Source organism: Loxodonta africana, chromosome 2 (assembly GCF_030014295.1).
Source record: "Loxodonta africana isolate mLoxAfr1 chromosome 2, mLoxAfr1.hap2, whole genome shotgun sequence".
In the NCBI taxonomy this organism is placed as follows: Eukaryota; Metazoa; Chordata; class Mammalia; order Proboscidea; family Elephantidae; genus Loxodonta; species Loxodonta africana.
Window position 1 is genome coordinate 46809890 of NC_087343.1, and position 22808 is coordinate 46832697.

The 22808-nt window shown below is 39.5% G+C and overlaps 1 protein-coding gene across 2 annotated transcripts in view; it reads right to left on the reverse strand.

Moving 5' to 3' along the window:
- PRKAA1 (protein kinase AMP-activated catalytic subunit alpha 1) overlaps positions 1-21176 on the reverse strand; it is a 50457-nt gene extending 29281 nt beyond the window's left edge. For both annotated transcript variants that reach the window (XM_003408007.4, XM_003408008.4), the window contains exon 1: positions 21028-21176. In XM_003408007.4, the coding sequence (XP_003408055.1) occupies positions 21028-21154 (127 nt within the window). In that variant the 5' untranslated portion in view covers positions 21155-21176. The remainder of the gene's footprint in view (positions 1-21027) is intronic.
- Positions 21177-22808: the final 1632 nt, after the last annotated feature.

The window sequence follows — 22808 nt, forward strand, 5'->3', positions numbered from 1 at the left end:
CATTTCACAATGAGAGAAAAAAGGCTTTGTTAAATAAAAAAGAAAAGTGCTTAAGTCAGAGTCTTAACTCCCAGACCTTTTCAGAGAATATAATTTACCCACCTAAATTCACTTTCCATTTTGACTAGCTCTTTCTCTAACTTTTACAAAACCTCTACAGCATAAATCTTTCCTCCAAATGTGCAACTGCAACATAGCTTACTCTAATCCAAAGGATTCTTATAGAATCATAAGATTAAAATACCATTTTAAAACTACAATGTAAAAGGAATCTCTAAATCTTCTTAAAACCATCATTCATCTATCTCAACTAATCTCAAAATCATCTATGGCTACAAAATTATAAAAACTTCCTTAAAAATGGCAGAATAACTGAATGTAGTGATACAACTTCATCAAGACCCCATTAAAATATGCATGAAATCAATGGGAAAAGAAAACTATATAGGCATAGCTGAAATGAATTATAAAAATAAAGCACATTCTAATTCTGATAAGGCTTTCTCCCACCTCCAATACCAATCACATATGTAAGCAGCCAACTTGGCTGTTAAACCCCAATTCTGGAAATATCTTCTTTCACAGAGCTAGTTTATTGATACCTGAGAAAGTACTAAACTTATATGGCCCAACTACCCCTAAAATCTCCATGCTATGGCTTACAAAGAATCTTCACCCATTAGATGTACTGCTCAAATGGGAGTAGGAAACAGCCACAATACTCGATGACACTGGCAGACTCAGACTTGGAAAGAAAAACAGAATTCATTTGGGGCAGAACTCCATCACAAATCAACCAGGTTTCTCTCACATCATACCCTGCTCCACTTAATTTCAACCCCATTTAACTTTAAGAAATGATCAGGCCTCAAAAACAAAAAACAAACCAAACCCATCGCTGTCGAGTCGATTCCGACTTACAGCAACCCTGTAGGACGGAGTAGAACTGCCTCATGGGGTTTCTAAGCAGTGGCCAGCTTTTGGGTTATCAGCTGGCTCTACTGCTGCTATAACAGAAATACCACAAATGGGTGGCTTTAACAAGAGAAATTTATTCTCTCACAGTCTAGTAGGCTACAATTCCAAATTCAGGGTGTCAGCTCCAAAGGAAGGCTTTTTCTGTCAGCTCTGGGGGAAGGTCTTTGTCATCAATCTTCCCTTGGTCTGGGAGAATCTCAGCGCAGGAACCTCAGGTCCAAAGGACACGCTTTGCTCCCAGCACTGCTTTCTTGGTAGTATAAGACTGACTTAAAATGCTATCTAATCTTGTAGATCTCATCAATTTAACTGCTGCTTAATCCATCTCATTAACATCATAGTGATAGGATTTACAACACATAGGGAAATAACATCAGATGACAAAATGGTAGACAGTCATACAATACTGGGAATCATGACCTAGCCAAGTTGACAGATATTTTGGGGGGACATAGTTCAATCCATGACAGCAGCCAAGCTCTTAACCACAGCACCACCAGGGCTCCTCAACAACACAAATTATAAAAATAAATGATTGGGGCTTATCCAAAAATCTGCACATATATTGTCACTAAGTAAGAAACTAGAATAACAGATTTAAACCATTCTCTCAAATTCATTCATTTGGGAATATGTACTGAGCATCTACTAAATCCTCAGATGTTACTGGGGAAAACAGTAATGACCAAAAGTGACCTGGGCTCTGCCTTCTGGCCTCTGACTTTTACCAAAATAGCTCTAAGGTATATATATTTTAAAAGTTTTACAAAAAAAGAAAAAAGTTAAAAAAAAAAAGGGGGGGGACATTAAACTCATTCAAAAAATGTGTGAATATTTTAGGAAAAATCATGAACTATTTTCAGGGTGATAAGAATACAGAAGTTATGAAGTAAGATCAGAGTTAGACAATTTTACAACAATGAAGACCATTTAGAAAACAGTAAGGCGAAGCAATAATGTGACAGAAAATCTTATGAAACACATACCAAAAATGAGGAAGAAATCAGAAAGAATAGGAAAAAAGTTGAGTCAAGAAATACAGAACTGAATATAATTCAACTCATAAAAAGGCAGAATAAGCACAACCAAATCAATAACCAAACAAGGTATAGCTCAAAAATTTTTTCTAATATTCAAACATCATCAAATTAAAAATTAATCAGAAGTAAACATACAAAAATCAGTTGGATTCCTCTACACCAACAAAAAGAACATCGAAGAGGAAATCACCAAATCAATACCATTTACAGTAGCCCCCAAGAAGATAAAATACTTAGGAATAAATCTTACCAGAGATGTGAAAGACTTATACAAAGAAAACTACAGTACACTTCTGCAAGAAACCAAAAGAGACTTACATAAGTGGAAGAATCAGTTGGATTCCTCTACACCAACAAAAAGAACATCGAAGAGGAAATCACCAAATCAATACCATTTACAGTAGCCCCCAAGAAGATAAAATACTTAGGAATAAATCTTACCAGAGATGTGAAAGACTTATACAAAGAAAACTACAGTACACTTCTGCAAGAAACCAAAAGAGACTTACATAAGTGGAAGAACATACCTTCCTCGTGGATAGGAAGACTTAACATTACAAAAATGTCTATTCTACCAAAAGCAATCTATACATGTAAAGCAATTTCGATCAAAATCCCAAGAACATTCTTTAATGAGATGGAGAAACAAATCACCAATTTCATGTGGAAGGGAAAGCCCCGGATAAATAAGGCATTGCTGAAAAAGTGCAACAAAGTGGGAGGCCTTACTTTACCTGATTTTAGAACCTATTATACCACCACATTAGTCAAAACAGCCTGGTACTGGTACAACAACATATACGTGGAGCAATGGGACAGAATTGAGAATACAGACGTAAATCCATCCACATATGAGCAGCTGATATTTGATAAAGGCTCCAAAACAGTTAAATGGGGAAAAGACAGTCTTTTTAACAAACGGTGCTGGCATAACTGGATATCCATCTGCAAAAAAAATGAAACAAGACCCATACCTCACTCCATGCACAAAAACTAACTCAAACTGGATCAAAGACCTAAATATAAAATCTAAAACGATAAAGATCATGGAAGAAAAAACAGGGACAACGTTAGGAGCCCTAATACATGGCATAAACAGTATACGAAACATTACTAACAATGCAGAAGAAAAACTAGATAACTGGGAGCTTCTAAAAATCAAACACCTATGCTCATCCAAAGACTTCACCAAAAGAGTAAAAAGACTACCTACAGACTGGGAAAAAGTTTTTAGCTATGACATTTCTGATCAGCGCCTGATCTCTAAAATCTACATGATACTGCAAAAACTCAACTGCAAAAAAGACAAATAACCCAATTAAAAAAGGGGCAAAAGATATGAACAGACACTTCACTAAAGAAGACATTCAGGTAGCTAACAGATACATGAGGAAATGTTCACAATCATTAGCCATTAGAGAAATGCAAATCAAAAGTACAAGGAGATTTCATCTCACTCCAACAAGGCTGGCCCTAATCCAAAAAACACAAACTAATAAATGTTGGAGAGGCTGTGGAGAGATTGGAACACTTATACACTGCTGGTGGGAATGTAAAATGGTACAACCACTTTGGAAATTGATTTGGTGCTTCCTTAAAAAGCTAGAAATAGAACTACCATACGATCCAGCAATCCCACTCCTTGCAATATATCCTAGAGAAATAAGAGCCTTTACACTAGCAGATATAAGCGCACCCATGTTTATTGCAGCACTGTTTACAATAGCAAAAAGATGGAAGCAACCAAGGTGTCCATCAATGGATGAATGGATAAATTATGGTATATTCACACAGTGGAATACTACGCATCGACAAAGAACAGTGAGGAATCTGTGAAACATTTCATAACATGGAGGAACCTGGAAGGCATTATGCTGAGTGAAATTAGTTGCAAAAGGACAAATATAGTATAAGACCACTATTATAAGAACTTCAGAAATAGTTTAAACTGAGAAGAAAACATTCTTTCATGGTTACGAGAGGGGGGAGGGAGGGAGGCTGGGAGAGAGGCATTCACTAATTTGATAGTAGATAAGAACTACTTTAGGTGAAGGGAAAGAGCACACAATACAGGGGAGGTCAGCACAATTGGACTAAACCAAAAGCAAAGAAGTTTCCTGAATAAACAGAATGCTTCGGAGGCCAGCATAGCAGGGGCAGGGGTCTGGGGACCATGGTTTCAGGGGACATCTAAGTCAATTGGCATAATAAAATCTATTAAGAAAACATTCTGCATCCCACTTTGAAGAGTGGCGTCTGGGGTCTTAAACGCTAGCAAGCAGCCATCTAAGATGCATCAATTGGTCTCAACCCACCTGGATCAAAGGAGAATGAAGAACACCAAGGACACAAGGCGATTACAAGCCCAAGAGACAGAAAGGGCCACATGAACCAGTGACTATTATCATCCTGAGACCAGAAGAACTAGATGGTGCCTGGCTACAACTGATGACTGCCCTGACGGAACACAACAGAGAACCCCTGAGGGAGCAGGAGAGCAGTGGGATGCAGACCCCAAATTCTCATAAGAACAGACTCAATGGTCTGACTGAGACTAGGAGCACCCCAGTGGTCATGGCCCCCAGACCTTCTGTTGGCCCAGGACAGGAACCACTCCCGAAGCCAACTCTTCAGACATGGGTTGGACTGGACAATGGGTTGGAGAGGGATGCTGGTGAGGAGTGAGCTTCTTGGATCAGGTGGACACTTGAGACTATGCTGGCATCTCCTGCCTGGAGGGGAGATGAGAGGGTGGAGGGGGTTAGAAGCTGGCGCAATGGACACGAAAAGAGAGGGTAGAGGGAGAGAGCGGGCTGTCTCATTAGGGGGAGAGTAACTGGGAGTGTGTAGCAAGGTGTATATGGATTTTTGTGTGAAAGACTGACTTGATTTGTAAACTTTCACTTAAAGCACAATAAAAATTATTTTAAAAAATTAATCAGCCAATTTATATCAATAAATGCACACATACAAAAAGAAGAAAGAGCCAAAACCAGAGAACTGTCCCTACAACTTGAACAAATAGAAAGTGAGCAACAAAAGAATCCATCAGGCACCAGAAGAAAACAAATAATAAAAATTAGAGCTGAACTAAATGAATTAGAGAACAGAAAAACAACTGAAAGAATTAACAAAGCCAAAAGCTGGTTCTTTGAAAAAATTAACAAAATTGATAAACCATTGGCTAGACTGACTAAAGAAATACAGGAAAGGAAACAAATAACCCGAATAAGAAACAAGAAGGGCCACATCACAACAGACCCAACTGAAATTAAAAGAATCATATCAGATTATTATGAAAAATTGTACTCTAACAAATTTGCAAACCTAGAAGAAATGGATGAATTCCTGGAAAAACACTACCTACCTAAACTAACACATTCAGAAGTAGAACAACTAAATAGACCCATAACAAAAAAAGAGATTGAAACGGTAATCAAAAAACTCCCAACAAAAAAAAGCCCTGGCCCGGACGGCTTCACTGCAGAGTTCTACCAAACTTTCAGAGAAGAGTTAACACCACTACTACTAAAGGTATTTCAAAGCATAGAAAATGACAGAATACTACCCAACTCATTCCATGAAGCCACCATCTCCCTGATACCAAAACCAGGTAAAGACATTATAAAAAAAGAAAATTACACACCTATATCCCTCATGAACATAGATGCAAAAATCCTCAACAAAATTCTAGCCAATAGAATTCAACAACATATCAAAAAAATAATTCACCACGATCAAGTGGGATTTATACCAGGTATGCAAGGCTGGTTTAATATCAGAAAAACCATTAATGTAATCCACCACATAAATAAAACAAAAGACAAAAACCACATGATCTTATCAATTGATGCAGAAAAGTCATTTGACAAAGTCCAACACCCATTTATGATAAAAACTCTTACCAAAATAGGAATTGAAGGAAAATTCCTCAACATAATAAACGGCATCTATGCAAAGCCAACAGCCAACATCACTCTAAATGGAGAGAACCTGAAAGCATTTCCCTTGAGAACGGGAACCAGACAAGGATGCCCTTTATCACCGCTCTTATTCAACATTGTGCTAAAAGTCCTAGCCAGAGCAATTAGGCTAGACAAAGAAATAAAGGGCATCCGGATTGGCAAGGAGGAAGTAAAATTATCTCTATTTGCAGATGACATGATCTTATACACAGAAAACCCTGAGGAATCCTCCAGAAAACTACTGAAACTAATAGAAGAGTTTGGCAGAGTCTCAGGTTGTAAGATAAACATACAAAAATCACTTGGATTCCTCTACATCAACAAAAAGAACATCAAAGAGGAAATAACCAAATCAATACCATTCACGGTAGCCCCCAAGAAGATAAAATACTTAGGAATAAATCTTACCAAGGATGTAAAAGACCTATACAAAGAAAACTACAAAGCTCTACTACAAGAAATTAAAAAGGACATACTTAAGTGGAAAAACATACCTTGCTCATGGATAGGAAGACTTAACATAGTAGTAAAAATGTCTATTCTACCAAAAGCCATCTATACATACAATGCACTTCCGATCCAATGTCATTTTTTAAGGTGATAGAGAAACAAATCACCAACTTCATATGGAAGGGAAAGAAGCCTCAAATAAGCAAAGCATTACTGAAAAAGAAGAATAAAGTGGGAGGCCTCACTCTACCTGATTTCAGAACCTATTATACAGTCACAGTAGTCAAAACAGCCTGGTACTGGTACAACAGGCACATAGACCGGTGGAACAGAATTGAGAACCCAGATATAAATCCATCCACATATGAGCAGCTGATATTTGACAAAGGCCCAGTGTCAGTTAATTGTGGAAAAGATAGTCTTTTTAACAAATGGTGCTGGCATAACTGGATATCCATTTGCAAAAGAATGAAACAGGACCCATACCTCACACCATGCACAAAAACTAACTCCAAGCGGATCAAAGACCTAAACATAAAGACTAAAACGATAAAGATCATTGAAGAAAAAATAGGGACAACCTTAGGAGCCCTATTACAAGGCATAAACAGAATACAAAACATTACAAAAAATGACGAAAAGAAACCAGATAACTGGGAGCTCCTAAAAATCAAACACCTATGCTCATCTGAAGACTTCACCAAAAGAGTAAAAAGACCACCTACAAACTGGGAAAGAATTTTCAGCTATGACATCTCCGACCAGCGCCTGATCTCTAAAATCTGTATGATTCTGTCAAAACTCAACCACAAAAAGAAAAATAACCCAATCAAGAAGTGGGCAAAGGATATGAACATACACTTCACTAAAGAAGATATTCAGGCAGCTAACAGATACATGAGAAAATGCTCTCGATCATTAGCCATTAGAGAAATGCAAATTAAAACTACGATGAGATTCCATCTCACTCCAACAAGGCTGGCATTAATCCAAAAAACACAAAATAATAAATGTTGGAGGGGCTGCAGAGAGATTGGAACTCTTATACACTGCTGGTGGGAATGTCAAATGGTACAACCACTTTGGAAATCTATTTGGCGTTATCTTAAACAGTTAGAAATAGAACTACCATACAACCCAGAAATCCCACTCCTCAGAATATACCCTAGAGAAGCAAGAGCCTTCACACAAACAGATATATGCACACCCATGTTTATTGCAGCTCTGTTTACAATAGCAAAAAGCTGGAAGCAACCAAGGTGTCCATCAATGGATGAATGGGTAAATAAATTGTGGTATATTCACACAATGGAATACTACGCATCGATAAAGAGCAGTGACGAATCTGTGAAACATTTCATAACATGGAGGAAGCTGGAAGGCATTATGCTGAGCGAAATTAGTCAGAGGCAAAAGGACAAATATTGTATAAGACCACTATTATAAGATCTTGAGAAATAGTATAAACTGAGAAGAACACATACTTTTGTGGTTACGAGGCGGGGAGGGAGGGACGGAGGGAGAGGGTTTTTTACTGATTAATTAGTAGATAAGAACTGCTTTAGGTGAAGGGAAGGACAACACTCAGTACATGGAAGGTCAGCTCAATTGGACTGGACCAAAAGCAAAGAAGTTTCCAGGATAAAATGAATGCTTCAAAGGTCAGCGGAGCAAGGGCGGGGGTTTGGGGACCATGGTTTAAGGGGACTTCTAAGTCAATTGGCAAAATAATTCTATTATGAAAACATTCTGCATCCCACTTTGAAATGTGGCGTCTGGGGTCTCAAATGCTAACAAGCGGCCATCTAAGATGCATCAATTGGTCTCAACCCACCTGGAGCAAAGGAGAATGAAGAACACCAAGGTCACACGACAGCTAAGAGCCCAAGAGACAGAAAGGGCCACATGAACTAGAGACCTACATCATCCTGAGACCAGAAGAAGTAGTTGGTGCCCGGCCACAATCGATGACTGCCGTGACAGGGAGCAAAACAGAGAACCCCTGAGGGAGCAGGAGATCAGTGGGATGCAGACCCCAAATTCTCATAAAAAGACCATACTTAATGGTCTGACTGAGACTAGAGGAATCCCAGCGGTCATGGTCCCCAAACCTTCTGTTGGCACAGTACAGGAACCATCCCCGAAGACAACTCATCAGACATGAAAGGGAGTGGACAGTGGGTAGGAGAGAGATGCTGATGAAGAGTGAGCTAATTATATCAGGTGGACACTTGAGACTCTGTTGGCATCTCCTGTCTGGAGGGGGGATGGGAGGATAGAGAGAGTTGGAAGCTGGCAAAATTGTGACGAAAGGAGAGACTGGAAGGGCTGACTCATTAGGGGGAGAGCAAGTGGGAGTACACAGTAAGATGTATATAAACTTATATGTGACAGACTGACTTGATTTGTAAACGTTCACTTGAAGCTCAATAAAAGTTAATAAAAAAAATTAATCAGAAGAAAATAGAGGTATAACCTGTTCACTTTTGAGACAAAAGAAGAAATCACAGAAGTATGATTGTATAAAATTTCGAACAAAAACTGAAGACAGTGGTTGGAAGAAAGGTCCCTTTTCAACAACTGGAAAGAGGCCACTCAGATTCTAACATACACACACACATTAAGAACTCAATAAATAAGCAAAGTACATGATCAGTTTTTAACAGAAAAGTAGTATACTATTCCTTTTTCATGGCTGAGTAAATTGACAGAACAAAAACAAAACAAAAGGGCAGAAGATGCCCTGGAAGAAGAGCATTATGGGTAATTTTTTTTTTAACCTGTAATTCCCTTCCTCAGAATTTAACTTAGAATTAAGTATATAAAAATGTGAATAAATGTTTATTACAGTATATAAGAACAAAAGACTTAAACCTAAACAAATTTCAAAGAACAGCTTAATAAATTATTATATAACAGGGCTACCATAGGACAGGAGCCCTGGTGGTGTAGTGGTTAAGAGCTATGGCTGCTAACCAAAAGGCTGGCAGTTTGAATCCACTAGCCGCTCTTCTGGAAACCCTATGGGGCAGTTCCACTCTGTTCTAGGGTCACTATGAGTCGACATCGACTCAATGGCAACAGGTTTTAGTATAGGACAACTATAGAAAATGTTCTTATAAACATGAAAAGCAGGGAAAAAAAATCATATATGCATTCAACATTTTCCAATTACATGAAAAATATGTTTACATGAAAATGATAATAAAAAGTTATTTTGTGAATAAGTTGGCTCTTTTTCAAATTTTACTGTTTTATATTCTTCTCAATTAAAAAAAAATTCCACAGGGAGGGAAAAAAAACAATCAAGTGGTAGCAGATTAGCCTTTTTTCCAAAGTAGGGTTCAACACCCAATTCTACTTCCACGTGAGAAGGTAATATGTGTACAAAGCATAGACCTCAGTTTTGTTCCCGTTAGAAGCTACTTATAAGACATTTGACTTGGGCAAGTTAAATAACTTCTACCTTTTATTTATTCATTTGTAAAAGTAGGAATACCACAAACTACATCAGGGTGAGTATAAGAAATAATGTCTGTGAAACAGTTTCAATAGTGCCTAGCACATATTAAGTGTTCAATAAATAAATGGTACCAGTTGCTGCCCAGTCGACTCCAACTCATGGTAAACCCGCGTGTGTCAGGGTAGAACTGTGCTTCAAAGGGGTTTTGGTTTTTTTCGGTTTTTTATTTATTTTGTTGTTGAAAATATACACAGTAAAACACACACCAATAGCTTCTACATGTATCATTTAGTGACGCTGATTACAATCTTCGAGTTTGCAACCATTCTCACCCTCCTTTTATAAGTTGTTCCTCCCCCATTAACATAAATTCACTGGCCCCCAAAGTTCCTGCCTAATCTTTCAAGTTGCTGTTGTCACTCTGATCCTAGATAGGTAGCTCTTAAAAGACATAATGCTAAAGGCAGACATTTTTTAGTAGTTAAGCTAAACTGTTTGGTTTTAAGACGACTTCAGGGGATATTTTTGGTTTAAAGTTCATGCTTCAGGGAGATTTCAATAGCTTTTTTTTTCTTTTTTTTTTAAGCAGAGTGCCGAGCTGTTCTTCAAGGTTCCTCTGTGTGAACTCATACTTCCAACCTTTTGGTTAGCAGCCAAATGCGTTAACCATTTGTAGCACCAAGGGACTGCAAATAAATGGTAGTTTACTACTATTTGGAGAAGTATCTGGGTGGTGTAAACAGTTCAGTGCTCAGCTCCTAAGCGAAAGCGTGGTGGTTTGAATCCACCCAGAGGCACCTTGGAAGAAAGGCCTGGCAACCTATTTCCAAAAGATCACAGCCAATGGAAACATGGAGCACAGTTCTACTCTGACACACATGGGGTTGCCATGAGTAGGAATCGACTCAAGGGCAACTCCTTTAGGTTCTGTATTATTATTATGAAGGGTCATTTATTTTTCAATGTTCCCCCATTCCTATATCTAATCAGCCCTGAATTATCTGGTTTAACCCCTTCAATGACCAGTTTTATCTCAGCCCTTTGATTTCTCCTCCTTATCCACTTAGATTCATAATATGCTTTCATCCAGGCACATATTAAGTGCTAAATAAGAGCTGTAATTTTTAGGCATCTAGTTCCTGTCCCCATAAACTTCAATCCCACCAATCTTCACTCCCCACTGCCTTAATCCTACAATTTCTAGCTTCCAAAGTTGAACCCATTTCCTGATTTCTGTTAATTTTCAACAGATTACTGCCAGACACATCCACATAGTACCAGCTGTTGGCAGTAATTTCACCTACTACCTAAAAACTTCTGGAGCACTTCTTCAGTCATGGAAAAGCACCAAAGGGGGGAAAAAAAAAAGTTCATACTACTTGGGGTCAAATCGAATAAGGATTTTTTTTTTCTTAAATTGTGCTTTAAGTGAAAGTTTACAAATCAAGGCAGTCTCTTATATAAAAACTTATACATACCTTGCTATGTACTCCTAGCTGCTCTCCCCCTAATGAGACAGCACACTCCTCCTCTCCACCCTGTATTCCCCATGTCCATTCAACCAGCTCCTATCCCTCTCTGCCTTTTCAAACAAGGATTTTTTTAAGTAAATATCAGTTTTTATAATGTAAACCTAGTGAGTTATAATAAAAATTATAATTAAGATAAATGACTATTAAAATATTCATGGCATATCCACTTTGTACTTGAACATACTAACTCATGCCCACCCTGGAAGACCGGCATTATTAGCAACATTTTACAGGAGGCTGAGGTATGGAGAAATGTCGTAACTTGTCCAAAGTTACACGGCTGATAAGTAGCAAAGCCAAAGCATGAACCCAGCTCTGATTCCAAAACTTGTGTTTTTGCAAAAAATGATAAATGCAACTTAATATTTAAAAAAATAATCCTCAAAAGGACATTATATAGTAAAATAATATAAACATCCTTTTAATAAAACAAAAAGGAGCCCTGGTGGCAGTGGTTAAAGTCCTCAGCAGTTCAAATCCACCGGCCACTCTGAAGGAGGAAGATGTAGCAGTCTGCTTCCATAAAGATATACGGCCTTGGAAACCCTATGGGTCGCTAAAAGTTGGAACTGACTCCATAGCAATGGGTTTTTTGTTTTTTGGTTTTTTTTTTTTTTTGGAAATATTAGTTGAATGTATCAGAGAAACCCTTACTTTATAGTCTTCTAGTTCTTAAAAGAATAATAGGCTGAGTTCCCCAATACTAACAAGAATTATTCTAAAAAATCATTCATTCATTTAAGATTTATTGAGCAGCTGTACCTACTATGTGCCAGGCATTGCTAACTATGAACCTCTTCCTATATGAGAACATGAATCCAATCTATTGAAAACCTGCCTCATATCAATTTCAATGTCTAAGATGAGATACCAAGAAGACATTTTATTAATACATTCTATCAAACCAGTTTAAAAATTACACAAGAAATAAAGTATTATAAGGGAGAAATGAAAAGCAAAAAGCTATCTTAAAACATATAAAATATAATGGCAAGCTTTATAAGTGGATTTTCTAAAATATGATACTCACCATTTAAATTAGTAAGTTAACAAAAGTAATCTTTATTGAAAACAGATCTCCTAAACTGTACTACACATGCCCATGATTTCTTAAATGGAAGGCACTGTACATGACTGTGAACTAAGCAAATGTTCAAGTTGAAAAAGCATCAGTTATCCTGTGCCCTCACACAAGGTATGTGTGGGAGTTATTTAGCTGGGTGGGACTTTTTTTTCCTTGTCTTTAGGCTGGGTTCTCCAGAGAAGCAAAACCAGTGAAATATAAAATACATACATATATATATATATAAATATATATCTATAGGAAACCCTGGTGGTGTAGTGGTTAAGTGCTACAGCTGCTAACCAAAGGGTTGGCAGTTCAAATCCACCAGGCGCATAAATATATACGTCTACATATATACACATACATATATATATATGTAGAGAAAGACTTCTCTCAAGCAAATAGCTCACACGGTTGTGGAAGCTGGCAAATTCCAAAGTCTGAGGATCAGGCATCAGCTGGAGGCTTCTCCTGAGCTGCTTCTGACTACTGTGGTTGCAGGGACTGAGGAACCCAGAATCCACAAGCCAGACAGTAGACTCCTGGCTCACAGGGCTCCAAAGCTGGCAGATCCCAAAGTCAGCGACAGGCTACTGGCTCAAGTCCATGACCTGGACGTCAGATGATGATAAGCTGGACAGGATCCAGAGCAAGCAAGCAAGCGAGCTTTGTCTGAACATCCATTTATATATTGCGTGCAGGCCACACCCCTGGGGAAACTTTCACCTGATTGGCTGATCACATCAGCTCACACATGGAGGTAATTACGTTATATCACAAAATGAAGCATTAATTACATCTGGTCAGGAAATGACGAATAATTACGTAACACTGAGAATCATGATCTAACCAAGTTGACACATAACATTATCACGCTCCTATTTTGTTCCAGCTCCTGTAGAGCTCTTATACTTCCTTTTTGAAGTTGTGTCTCACCCTTCACAGCCTATCGGGAGTCACCTCTTACAGACCCTTCTCAGTGTTCTAGTTTGAGGGCTCTAATTTCTATGGGCTAAAAAATCATAAAACTAGGATTTATTAGAATAGATTTTCTAAAGTATGTGCTATAAAACACTAGGACTGAAGATTCTCCAGAGAAAAAGATTTCATAATCAAGTAAGTCTGGGAAAGGATGCACAGTCTCCCTTTAGAAGACTCACTGTGCATATTAACACAGTTAAAAAACAGAAATCAAACCCACTGTCATCAAGTCGATTCGGACTCATAGCAACCCTATAGGACAGAGCAGAATTGCCCCATAGGGTTTCCAAGGGTTAGCTGGTAGATTCGAACTGCCGATCTTTTGGTTAGCAGCCAAACTCTTAATTCCTGCACCACCAGGGCTGCTAACACAGTAAAGGATCTGAAAAGTCCCATAATAAAGAAACAAACTTCATCTAACCTAGTATTTCTTAAATGTAATTGGATGCAAGTTTTTTTTCTCCATGATTTTCAAATAAGGTCCCCAAATTGGTGACTCTAAAACACTTCTTTCAGAATAGGCAATATCCCCTCCAATTTATCCATTCTTCCTGTGGTTCTTTCTCTCCCTCCTTTATCCCAGCAAAATCTTGGTGATTTCAGGCCACCATATTGTAATGCTATGTTTTCCTGACTTTACAGGAACAAAAATATCTACCCTGAACCCAATTACCAAGATACTTTGATTTTAAATTTCAATAATACTTTAAAAACATAGTGTCTTATAGGTGAGGAAACACACACATTATCATAATATCTGAGCCTCGCAACAAACCTATGATGCAGGTATCAAGCTGTGGTAGGTCTTCTGAGTTCAAGTCTTTGACCTATCCACTCTATTCCACCATCGCTGTGCATAGAAGGGGAAAAAAACAACTGGGAACAATGTCAGAACCTGAACTGTTTTCTCAAAGTTGGGCTAAAAATTTTCCTCCGTTGACTAAACTCATTAAAAAAAAAAAAAAAAACTCATTAGATCAAATGAATTGCTGCTCCATGGTCAATTAACCAATTAGTACACGTGGACTCGGTCAGCAATATGCATTACTAAGAGATGATTTCTTCTTTTCAAAGCTCAAAACTTCACTCTTCAGACTCGTTATTTTACAACAGTGCTAAAATGTTCTTTTGAACTAAGTGGAAGGTGCGTATTTCAGCCATGGAAGACTTGCCGGACACCCACAGCAAAGGTTATCAGCATTCACAACGTCTCCCTCACAAGAACAGCAGATTAGTCAACTAAATATTAGCTAACAATCCTGTTACTGCTCTTTAAAGGGAACTCTAACTGTAGAACATTTTAACAAATCCTACTCTTCAAATCAGGTACATAGTCCTTAAGTGAAACAAATCCTAATTTAAAAAAGGGATTTTAAATAGAAAAGAGGGATTTTAAACATACCATGGAGACAGAAATATCTACTAAAGATATTCTAATCACCTGGCCATTTCATTCCCACTCTAAAATTAAAAAGAATAAAAACTTCACTGCTAAAAGTATCAGGGAAATAACCCTGGAGAGGGATGAGCTTTAAAAAAAAAAAAAAAAAAAAAGATGGAAATTTAAAAAGACTACTTTTTTAACGTTTTTTTTACTTTTTTTTAACATTTCAGGCATACCAGAAAAAGAAAAAAACAGGGATTTACAAATACCTCTGTTACCAATACTAGCATAAGCAACAAAACATTACTGATAGACTACAAGCCCCATATTGGTTTCTGCCAGATCCCCTTCTCCTTCCTCTCTCCCTAGAGGTAATCACTTATCCTGAATTTGGTTTTTGTCTTTCCCACACATCCACATATATTACTGCATATATATCAATCCATAAGCAATATAGTAACGCCATCTTTCACATTTTCATTTTTCAATTTTAATTGTATATATTCTTTTGAACATGTAATACTTGACCTACACACACATTTCAAAAGTAGAAGAGGATATTCACTGAATCTGCTCTCCCTAGAAACTAATGTAACCAATTTTTTGTGTATCTTTAAACAGACACTCTATACATATACAATCAGTTACACTTGGACACATATTTACTCCTGCCTTTTATATACAAATAGTAGGCACACTATACACATTGCTCTACTACCCCCTTTCTTTTTCCTCTTAAAAATACATCGAGGGAGTACAGTCCGACCAAAGTAAATGAGCCTCGAAGAAGTGCACAAGAGAAAAGGATGTTTGTGCTAAAGAACGTGACATATATAATTTGGCAACACCATCAACAATAACCAAAAAGTGAGAGTATGGTCACATATGTAGGTATATAGGCATATGTGTGTACAAGTAGGTACCAAACCAAACCTGTTGCCATCAAGTTGATTTCGACTCACCCTATAGGATGAGTACAACTGCCCCGTGGGGTTTCCAAGGAGCGAGTGGTGGATTCAAACTTTCGACCTTGTTGGTTAGCAGCCCTCGCTCTTAACCATGGCTCCACAGTATAGAAGAGTATATATGTGTGCACAGAATTATCTATTTGTACATGTATGTACAGATATTTGTGTGCTCGCATATATATTCACAGAGGACGCAGTTACAGTTTACTTCTCAGACATAACCAAATATCTTGCAAGAATGGTTTTCTGGGTTTGAGGGCTTAGACCTTAGTGTCATGGGACAACTCAGTCAAATGGCACCACAAAGTTCAGGTTCTATATCCTAGTGAGGTAAGCAGCTTCTGGGGTCTTAAAAGCTCAAAAGTGGCTATCTAAGATATAACTATTAGCCTCTGCTCATTAGGAGCAAAAAGAGTAAGAAGGAAATCAAAGTCTCAGAGAAGAAACTAGTCTACAGGGCTAAGAGCCTATACAAGCTACATATAGCCTCATCTACCTTGAGACTGAGAGAACTACATAGTGCCTGGCCACCATTACCAACCATTCTGATCAGGGCTACAGTAGATGGACCCAAATACAATGTGAGAAAAACAAGGAACAGAATTCAAATTCTTAAAAAGTCCAGACTCACTAAACCAGTTGAGACTGGAGAACCCTCTGAGACTGTCACCCTGAGATACTTTCTAAATGCTGAAACAGAACTATTCCCTGAAGTCACCTTCTGGCAAAATAACAGATTGGCACACAAAGGATATTACTCATGTGTATGGGGCTCCGTTACATCTACACCACCAACTGCTCTGACAGGGATCAAAAGAAGGAGTCCCGAACAGAGCAGAAGAAAAATGTAGAACAAAATTCAAACTCACATAAAAAAGACCAGACTTACTAGTCTGACAGAGACTGAAAGAACTCCCAAGACTATGACCCCCAGACACCGTTTTAACTCAGAAGAGAAACCACTCCTGAAGTTCACCCTTCAACCAAAGATTAGACAGGTCTATAAAACAAACAATAACACTCTCAAGGAACGTGCTTCTTTGTTCAATCATGCAAACGAGACCAAAAGGGCAACACCTGCCCAAAAGCAATGATGAGAAGGCAGGAAGGGACAGGAATCATGGATGGATGGAAACGGGGAACTGGAGTGTGGAAGGGGAGACTGTTGACACATCATGGCGGTGGCAACCAGTGTCATAAAACAACCTGTGTACAAACTGCTGAATGAGAAACTAATTTGCCCTGTAGAGTTTCACCTAAAGCACAATTTTTTAAAAAATCAGTATAAGACTAAAAGGTCAATTACTCTACAACAAAGATGAGAAGACAAGGGGGAGCAGGGAAACTAGAGTACTGGAAACTGAACAACCAGAACACAATGAGAATGCTGACACATTGTAAAAAATATAACTATTGTCACTGAACAACTTGTGTAAAAACTGTCAAATGGGAATCTAATTTGCTGTGTAAACTTTCACCAAAAACACAATATTAGTTTTAAAAATATATATATATATATATATCTTGGAAAATTTCCCTAAATTACAGAAAATTCCTCAATTTTCTGTTAATTTTTTAATGTTTACAAGATACTCCACAGTATGGGTTAACCAAATTTAACTACTGTCCTACTAAAAAGGTCATTTGTAATCTGTTGTGTTCATAAACAATGTGGTGGTAAATAACCCCATATTTCCCACACATGAATATATCTATAGGATAAATTACTAGAAGTTCAATTTTGGGTTAATTTTAATAAACGTTGTCACACTACAAAGATGGTACCAATTTGTACTTATACCAGCAATATATGCACATTTCTGCATGTTTTTAAAATTTATATAAATGGTATCATAATCTATATATCCTTTTATAATTTGCTTTTGAGGCCTAACTTATTATCATCCATGCAAATATATATATAGCTCTAGTTTATATAGATTTTCTGAATTAAAGGAATTTTTAAATAACATCCACTGTGATTCATTCACAAAAAGAACAGTTACCTATTTACAAATCCCAAAACTGCAGTTTATGTAGAAACAGTAGCTTAACGAACAGGTTATGTGTAAACAACTCATTTGTCGAAGACACACCCATCCCACTAAAAAAGGCTGTCTCCTCTGGGAAAGCTAACAATGAAAACTGCCATTTTAATTTACCGCAATAGTAACATGACTCTGTTCATCCGTGTTTTTTTACTTGTTCTGGGGGAAACGGAGTGGAGACTAACATGTTGACAACCAGAAGGAAAAAAAGTACCTTGGAAATAATAAAGATATTTCAAGCATAATCCCAAACTAACCCTAGTTTTCTGTTTAAACTTTCCCTTCAAAATGCTGCCATTAAATTATCAAAGATTTTTTTAGCCTATAATAGAAAACGAAATTAAAAAAACAAAACTAAACCCATTGCCACGGAGTCAACCCCGACTCACAGCAACTCTACGGGACAGAGAAGAACTGTCCCACAGGGTTTCCAAGGCTGAAAATCTTTTTGGAAGCTGATTGCCACATCTTTCTCCCACTGAGCGGCTGGCGGGTTCCAACCTCCAACCTTTTGGTTAGCAGCCAAACGTTTTAACCATTGAGCCACCAGGGCTCCTCGAAAAAAAAATCACTATGAATTTACAATGCCTCCCTCCCTCAAAAAATTAAATTTAAGCATGGAATATCATATTAGGAGTTTTTCCACCTTTCAATATCACATCTCCTACTAGATTCCTTCTCTATGTTAAATTTGCCAATGTTTATATCTAATTTTGAAAGCTCTACTCCAATTTGTCTCCACTGACATAAACGGCTAAACCTATTATAAGAACTCCTGTCAAATTAAGGTTGGTTTAAATTACCAATGTTACAACTATAATAGTTATTTTTCTTCCTGCTCTCATGCATCCATGTCCCTCTTTCCTTCTAGCAAATACCCCATTTCTGTACAGATACCTTCCCCATGTTCTCATGAGATGCTCCCCAAATGTACATCCAAGGGTGGGCCATATTACTCCAAAGGTAACGCTGCTCCTCTTGCCAATGTCTACTTAAGAAGACAAGCCTAAACCAACTGGCATATGGCATCCTTTGCCAATGAGACTCACGAGAGGTATCTTGGGCTTTCTTGCTCTGGAGAGAGAACCACTACTCAAAGAGATGTTTTTCACCAGGTTGAGATGGATTTTCTATTGTGGCCAAAAGCATCTTGTTTGGCAACTTTAAAACATACTGAGAATTCTGATCAACGTTATCTAATGTATTTTTAAACAAATCTAACCATATCCACAAAACGTGTCCTATGACCAATACTGGCCTTTCTGTATTTGAGGACGTTGTTGATTTTGGCAAAAAAAATGGTACTTCAAGAGGGACACAGGTGGAGAAGTAAAGACTAGGGGACACCAGAGTCACAAGAGATTCATGTCCCAGCCACACAGGTCAAATTCAGAAAATGAAAAATCTCTTCTTGACTTCCTATCTGCCATGCCAAAAATGACTTAGCAAGTAGGAAGATGAAACCTGCCTCTGCTAGGCCTGTATTAGAAGAATAATGAGCACCCTAATCCAAGATTGGCTTGTCATTCTTTGCGGGGCATTAATGGACATTTCTCATAAACACTAGTAAACTAAAAAGCAGGTTGTAATTCCTAACAAGAGATAGCAGAGCCAAAAATGACTTTGAGGGCACAGAAACATATTACTGGACCAACACACACACCCTCTGATGGCTGTTATTACCCTATTCTGGCATTTGCTTACTTCCTTACATTGTTGGCCTTGCTGATTTTCATAAGAAGTTTTAGGCAGTTGCTTCCCTCTGGGCTACACAGCAATTTTCCAGTTCTATGACTCAGAACCCTGGTGGCATAGCGGTTAAGTGCTACTGCTGCTAATCAAAAGGTCGGCAGTTCAAATCTGCGAGGCGCTCACTGGAAACTCTATGGGGCAGTTTTACTCTGTCCTTTATAGGGTCACTCTGAGTTGGAACTGACTCGACGGCAACCGGTTTGGTTTTTTGGTGTGACTCAGAAAGGGGAAAAGAAAGAAGGGTTCTCCTCTGCCATCCCTAGGTAAAATCAGAAAATGTCTATTTAGCTGTGGGAGAGCAAGGCTCAGTTAATTCACTGGGCAGACTTCCACAAACTTTTTTTCTTTCAAGTATTTGCTTGTAGTCTATTATTCATCCAAACTAATGGATATTACTTTTATTAGTTCCACACTTCTTTCATCTGTATCACTAATACAAGTATTTTAAGTAAAAAAACATTTATGCCTCCTAAATTTTGCAATTACACTTTTTTTGTCAGAATTAGTAGAGAGCAAGTTCGTTATTTCAAAATACTGTTGAAATACAAGTGCTAAGCGAGTCCACGCTTTAAAAAAAAAAAAAGGCCAAATGACATGCATTAAGACTTTTTAAAATATAAATATCATCCTTTAAAAATAAATGGAAACCAACTGTATAAATGAACTAATAAATACTACCCGGAGGCAACATCTGCACCAGCTACCTGATTCGGCACACGGGATGCAAAACTCCCGATAACCCAAACACTGAAGGCACAACAGAGTCGGCCGTCTGGAAGTAAATCATACATCGCAAATATAGGACCAGTTTATATTCACTAACTGCTCCAAAGGAAATCTGTTATCCTTTCCGACGAGATGATATAGATTTTTTTTTTTTTTTTTAATTCTGTAGGTTACCCCAAAGCAACCTTACTTTTCGGGACACACATTTCACACTCGGGAATCAGCAGAGCCTCTTAACCAAAGCCGACAATGCCGAAGACCGCCAGAGGAGCGATGGGCTGACCCTGCGCCAGGGAAGCTCAACTTGGGCCGCACAGGAGGCCACCTCTCAGGGCTCCCCGCCGAGGGACCCCCGGGGCCCCCACCCAGAAGCCGCACAGCAACCAGACTCCACCGCCGGGAAAAGTTCGCCCCTCGGCATCTCCGCCCCTCGCCCGGACGAGCCCCTCGGGCCGCAGCGCCGTCGCCATGGCGACCGGTGCCCGCCCCATCCCCAGGCGCCGGGGGTTGCCGTGCTGCAGTCCCGCGGCGGGCTCGGGCCCCGCATGGCCGAAGCGTGGGCAGAGGCTGCCCAGCCGGGAGCCGAGGAGCGCAGGGCGGAGGATGAAGAGGTGCGGAAAGCGGAAATCGCCTGGGTCCCGGGCCAGGACGCGGCCTTGCCCCGGGGTCCTCACCCTTCACTTTGCCGAAGGTGCCGACCCCCAGCGTATCCCCCAGGATGTAGTGGCCGATCTTCACCCGCCCGTCGTGTTTCTGCTTCTCGGCTGTCGCCATCTTTCTCCAGGAACTGAGTCTGCGCATGGCGCCCGGGAGGGGGCGGAGGGGGCGGGCAGGGCCGCGCCGGGGGCGGGCGGCGGGAGGGTGGGGACGCGGGCGGGCCGCCCGGAGCAGATCGCCGCCCTGCACCGCCGCCCCTTCTCCGCAGCCAGCCGGCGGGCGCAGACGCTCCCCCTGGCGGGGCGGACGGGGGTCGCTGGGAGGGAGCCGGGAGCCCCTTTCCTCGCCCGCACCTCTCCGGCTCCGGGCGCCCGCCTGCCTGCCTGTAGGAGAGGCTTCCTGGGGCGCTGAGAAGAGCGACAGCCCCCAGGCTCCTTTCCCCTCTGCGGAAGTCTCTGTTCTCAGTGGACGCTCCCGATTCCCACTCCTGGGTCCCGCTATAATTCCACCCGGGGAATCTGATTCCAAGGGGGTAGGCGGGCGCTGGGGAATCCTGCTCGGATAATACAGATGTGTGGTCTGTTACTAGTGCACCGAGAATTGAAACAGGACTGAGTCGCCGCGCTGACGCTGTATTTCTAAACTTGGTTCTCGTTTTTCCCTCTTGGGTGCAATCTAGAAGCCACAGGGAGTTTACTATTGCACCTTTGATGGAGTTTCTTTCTCGCTGCTCTTTTTTCACTTTGAGCCTTAAGTTACTCTTTGAGTATCTCGAAAACTATAATTGTCGGTCTGAAATTTCCTTCCCCGTTGCAGGATGCAGGCTGGGAATGTGTGTGTGTTTGAGGGGGGAGTGGGAGATTGCTCAGACCCTTCGATGTATAGGAACTTATATTGTTAGATTATTAGTAAAATGTAGAATTTCACCGGATCGAAAACAAGGCTTACATCAACCAGACATTTATTTAGTGTACTTGGAATGAGTAAGACTTAGTCTATTATCGATACAAATGGGATTATGCCATATCACAGAGGGAAGGAAGGAAAGTGTGCCTATTTGTAATAGAAATTTAAGTGATTGTCCTCTAACAGTGGAAAAAACCCAGCGTCTCATCCAGAAAGCAGTGGAAATGCTCTCAGTTTGGCAGTGTCATAGCATTTGGACTAGTGTCAATGGGCACTGAAAATAAGACTAAAATGATGCCATGTTTTTCCCAGTGAAAGTCAGTTGCCTAACCCTCCTGATTGTCATATACTTTCCGTTTATGAAATCAAAGTAACTTACATTAAGCACTGCTTTGTACTAAGCAGGGTACTGCAGAGAAAGAAAAAGTCCCTGCCTTTGAGCTTAGACCAAAAAAAACCAAACCAAACCCAGTGCGGTCGAGTCCATTCCGACTCATAGCGACCCTATAGACATACACCAAATAAGAAGAGAGCAATTCTAACTAGACTTGTCCGGATTATCAAGTTCCTACTGTAGTATGGACTGTGTATATTTTGAAGGGCCAGAAAGTTAATTAAGAAATCTGAGATACTTGGGGGGCAGGGCAGGGGTTACTGTGGTAACTTTTGCTCTCTGGCTTCAGCTCTTTGCCTTGTGAGTTTCTGCAGTTCAGATTTTTTGGACCTCTACAAGTATACACAGCTCTCTGGATTCTCTTAGAAAAAATATATATTTTTTTAACTTTTCCCCCCAGAAATAACTTCTTAAATTGCTTTAAATTTGCATCAAGTCTAGAATTCTGCCCAGGAATGTTCTATTATTTCTTTTAACATAAAAGAAAAAAAAATTGCA